The following is a 5,067-nucleotide window of genomic DNA, read 5'->3' as shown; positions in this document are numbered from 1 at the left end:
CAGCCCAACAATACCTGTTAATCAAGTACTCACTCTAGCTGTCTGCCCAACGATACCTGTTAATCAAGGTACTAACTCTAGCTGCCTGTGCCAAGCTGTCACGAACAAACTGCCAAACAACTTAGGCAAAGACGTAAGTTGAGCTTGACAGATTCAACAGGAGCCAAACATACATTTCACACATTACTATTACCAACCACCAAGAGGGGCAGCAGTATCCAAACGAAGAGACCACCAGCGCTTACCAAATTGAGGCGAGACAAAAAAAAAAACATCAATGATACAGGTGAGAATAATAAAAATAATATCACAACCAACAGAGCATTAAAGTGACATCAAATACCAAATCTCAAGTAATGACAAGAATAACATCGAAACAAAAGTATTAGTAAAGGATTCCTTCAAATAGTTCTGAGAAATGGTGATAAAGTAGATATTATGCTGCCCAATAAGCCGGTAATGCTAAACGTCCTCATCATCCTCCTCTGCAATGGTCATAACAGCACAGCAAGGTTAAAGATATGAGTCCCAAACTTCCAACAACAAATAAATCATGTTCGCATTAGCTCCAAGAAACCTTAAGCCTGCCAAAAGAGTTGAAACAAAATCAAACATATTAGTCAATCTATTATGAAAAAATATATACACAAATGATCTCTAGAAACAAGTCTCGAATAAAATATATGGCCTGGGCAAGTCACAAGTATACATCACAGGTAAAAGTAATCTAAGCAAAGCCAGTTTTGCATGAAGACCTAACAAATACATGAAAACAGCATTTTCTGTTGTAAAGAACTGGGAAATTAAGAAACTGGCACTTGGTATGAAAAATTTTGATATGCAAAAACTACTTAACCCAAAAACTGCATGCAACTGGTTAGTAGACCAAAGTTTTTCTGTCAGTGTATAAGAAATCCATGTTAAATCACATGGGAATTTTGATGACAATCACAGTTAAGTGGTCTTGGAGTTTAACAGCTTACTGAAGAATTGGCTACAACCAAGGCAGTAGCACTAACAATAAACAACAGATATACAAACAGTACGTGCTTTTCAAAGGCAAGCACTCCTTGATTGAGAGCATCTGCTGTCAAGTTCAGAATAGTATAGTAACTTGAGGAGAAATAATCAACACATGAGTTTCATCATTAAATATACTTGATTTATTCCATGGTATTATCTTCCTTATAGACCCTAATTGCAACTGTTTGTGATTAATGGTAACAATGACAAGAAAAATGACAAGTTACCTTTCCCAGTGTTGAAAGAATGCACCAGCTTCACTCATATCATTTCATTTCTGACATAAATTTTTCATACTCTGCATCAGCACCATAGGGAGCAGGGGGTGGTTCAATGGAAGATGACAGAGGAGGTGGTGGCGGCGGTGCATTGTGATTGGCCCAAGGTGCACTTGAATTGCTCTGCGAGGAATCAACCGGTGGTGGTGGAGGCGGTGCATTGTGGGTGGCCCAAGGTGCTGTTGCAATGCTTTGTGACGGATCAACACTAGCTGGTGGTGGCGGAGGCGGTGCATTGTGGGTGGCCCAAGGTGCTGTTGCAATGCTTTGCGACGGATCAACACTAGCTGGTGGTGGCGGAGGCGGGGGCACAGATTGATAATATGGGGCGTAACTATAAGGTGGTGGAGGGTACATATGTGGCATGTTTTGTGCACCAGAGGTTCCATATCCTGGAGCTGGTACAGGCTGAGTAGGTGCACCAGAACTTGGTGGCGTTACACCCGGAGGGTAGTTCTGCGCTCCATCAGCTGATGCAGTAGTGCCTGGTGGAGGTACCGGAGCTGGTGGTGGTGGGTACTGCATACCATATGGAGGTGGAGCAGTCTGGCCTGGTGCAGGGTTGTACATGCCTGGCGGTGGCGGTGGAGGGTAGGAAGCATAAGGTGGTGGTTGCCCCCAAGGTGCTGGAGCATAGTTACCTTGAGGAGGTGGTGGTGGATGTCCTCCCATGTAGGGCTGCGAGTTGTAACCACCAGCAGAAGGATCTGCGGAGTGGTACATTGGTGGGCCAGGGGGAGCAGCCGGCTGTGGTGGCTTGCCTGCAACTCTAACCGCGATAGTTCTTCCCTCAAGATGGTAACCACTCATCGCAGCAATTGCAGCATTAGCCTGGGAGACATCTGCATATTTCACAAATCCATATCCTTTGCTCTGCCCCGTGTTACGATCCTTGATAACCTTTGCCATGACAATCTCTCCAAATTGAGAGAACAGACTGATGAGCCCTGAATCATCAAACATAGGCGGCAAGTACCCAATATAAAGATTGGTCTCGTCATAATCCTTCTTGATCCCATTTGCTCCTGGTGTTGCTGCACCACCACCTGGAGTCCATGGCGAGGTACTGCCACTGCCGCTGCCGCCACCACCACCACCACCTGTTATAGCCAGCATCGGACCACCAGACTTATTCATCGACTCAGGTGCACTCCCTCCAAGCTCAGCAAGGAAGTTCTGGTACTCATCGTCCATCTTTTTCCCGGATGTGCCCTTGACTGGACAATCAATTGTGGGGTGTCCACCATCACCACAGATCTTACACTGCACCTCGCTCTTAAACGTTGATGACCTATTAGGGCAGGCATACTGCCGGTGACCCGGCTCGCCGCAGGTCCTGCAGAACTCATCATCCCTAATCGTCCCGTTGAGCGCTGCAAGCTCCCGCAGCTGCTGCCGCTTGTGCTCATTGAGCACTTCATCCACGGGGGTAAGCAGCTTCTCCACCATGCCCGCAGCTGCCTCCAAGGCCTCGGCAGTGTCGGCCTCAACAAGCACATGAAGGTCCTCGTTCTCACTGGGATCTGGCTTGAGGTCCCTCTTCTGCAGCAGCTTACCCTCCTTGACGCTGCCCTTCCCCCGGATTACAATCTTGGCCCCCGTCTCCTTCTCCATCCGCTTCTGCGTGTTGCCACGGGGGCCGATGATGAGGCCAATGAAGTTGTAGCCCGGGTACTCCTTCATGGGGATGTAGAGCTTCTTGTGGAGCTTGGGCGGGCGGTAATCGGCGGGGGGCTTGAAGGCGGGGTTGCGGCGGATGAGCTGGGAGATGATCTCCTGGCGCTCGCGGTTGAGGCGCTCCCTGGCGCGGTACTCGCGGGTGTTGATGCGGATGCCGAGGTTGTCGTAGATGGGCTCGGGGGAGGGCGAGCGCGCGCCCTCGGGGCGGTCGTCGAGGGGCAGGCCCGACTGCAGCAGGCGCGAGATCTCGAGGAGGCGCGAGTTGAGGTTGTGCACCTCGGGATCCATCTCGGCGGCGAAGTCCTTCATGAAATCCGGGAGCGCGATGGTGGGGCGGGGCTCCTCCTCGGCCCACCGCGACTTGCGCTTGCGGCCCGCGCCGCCCTCGCCGCCGGAGTTGGCGCCCGAGTCGTCGTTGGACTGCTCCCATCGGCTGCGGCGGCGGCGGCGCGAGGACGAGTCGGCCTCGGGGGCGCCGGTGGCGGAGCCGTTGTGGTGGGGCTCGGAGGAGGCGTCGCGGGGCGGGTCGGAGGAGGGCTCCCGGGATGGGGAGCGGGCTAGGGTTTCGGCGGAATCCATGGCTGCGGCGTCTGGTGGTGGTGGTGGTGGTGGTGGTGGAAGGCTGTGGGGAATTTGCTTCTCGCGATCTGGTCTAGGTCAGGTCTCAGGACTCGTGCGAATTTTATCTGCGGAGAATACTGTAGATACGAGTTCGGTTGGGGAAAGGCGGTTGTGTTCGGGATCGGATCCACCCTCCAGTACCTGCTGGGCCTAAACTGTCAAAATGAATCGGGCTTTCTGTTGGACCAGATGTATATTGGCCCAGTATTCCTTGGATCTTCTTTCTTGAGAGTAGGGAAGAAAATAAATCCAAGCAATCTTTTTTATTTTGAAAGGGGGCAATCTTCCCGCGATATCACACTTTAGATTATCTTTACTATTAAAGAAGTGAAACATGTAATGTCACACTTCACGCGATATCACACTTTAGACTATCTTTACTATTAAAGTGAAACATGTAATGTCACACTTCCCGCGATGTCACACTTTAGACTATTTACATAGAAAATGCCATTCTTGTTGGATTCCATCCTCCTCACCCGTCGCCCCGTTTTTTTATTTTCCTCTCTCGCAACTAACGGGGCGCCTAAAGTGGAGTATTAGTTTTCTACCGCACTTATCCTGATTTATTTCTCTCCAACGAACAATGGACATAGAGGTTGCCGCCAAGTACAGACATTCTCTCTCTGCTCTAACTTTCTGGATCATGCACCTCCTCTGCTCCCTCCCACCACGCGGGCGCCGCCACCGCTAACACTAGTACCATCGGAAAACTCCTCCACCATCGTTGTGGCCCAGCTCCGTGTCTTCGAGCGCTGCTGGCCAACCAACCATCTCCATCACCGGCGACGAGTTTGAAGCCGGTGACTCCTTGGCCTCGCGCTAAGACTGACATAAATGGAGACTGGCCCAGGATCTGGATGGCAGCCACTTCATCTTCAAGATGTTCCGCCCGCATCCACAAGTTGCACGGCCTTATCAACTCGTTCTTGGAGCTTAAGGGCTGCCCGCTCGCTGCTCAAGAGGGACCATTTTATGCAGGTTTGTTTCACCCTCTTCTTCCAATTCTACCCGATTGTTTTATTAGAGCAAGTACAATAAGTTCTAGTCAGCTGGCTATAAGGATTAAAATAATATATTGTTGTTTAGTTGGAGGAGAGATGAGAGGAGAGAGAAGAGGAGTGAGCTCTTATGCAAGAGCCAACTCTAGCACATGCTCCTAGGCACTATGTGAGAGTGAATAATGGGTCATGCACTTATAAAGTAGTACAATTTTATAGCTCACTATTATACATGTTGGCTCTAAGATGAGTATAGATGACATGACACTTGGCTTATAGCCAACAGTTAGCTCTACTATTAAACTTGCTCTTAGGACCTAGAAAATTTGCAAGTTACCAGATCACTGACAGGTGACAGCCGTGGCCTATCACTCGACGATGTCCGTGGGATTTATAGATTTGGAGCTATTGTCTTACCTCCTTTGACAACAGCTGCAACATGTCTGATGGTATGCCAGGCTGTA

General features: G+C 49.8%; 1 protein-coding gene across 1 annotated transcript; it reads right to left on the bottom strand.

Moving 5' to 3' along the window:
• Window positions 1-281: 281 nt before the first annotated feature.
• Window positions 282-3,537, bottom strand: LOC124669859 (splicing factor-like protein 1; the record flags this gene model as incomplete). Its single annotated transcript, XM_047206399.1, is given in 2 exon segments — window positions 282-584; window positions 1,251-3,537. A coding segment is annotated over 1 exon segment (2,248 nt), but the record flags the coding sequence as incomplete, so codon positions are not given.
• Between the last annotated feature and the right edge of the window lie 1,530 nt (window positions 3,538-5,067).

Source organism: Lolium rigidum, chromosome 7, assembly GCF_022539505.1.
Source record: "Lolium rigidum isolate FL_2022 chromosome 7, APGP_CSIRO_Lrig_0.1, whole genome shotgun sequence".
In the NCBI taxonomy this organism is placed as follows: Eukaryota; Viridiplantae; Streptophyta; class Magnoliopsida; order Poales; family Poaceae; genus Lolium; species Lolium rigidum.
Note: the sequence above shows the minus strand (reverse complement) of the source record. Positions and strands in the feature narration are given on the sequence as shown.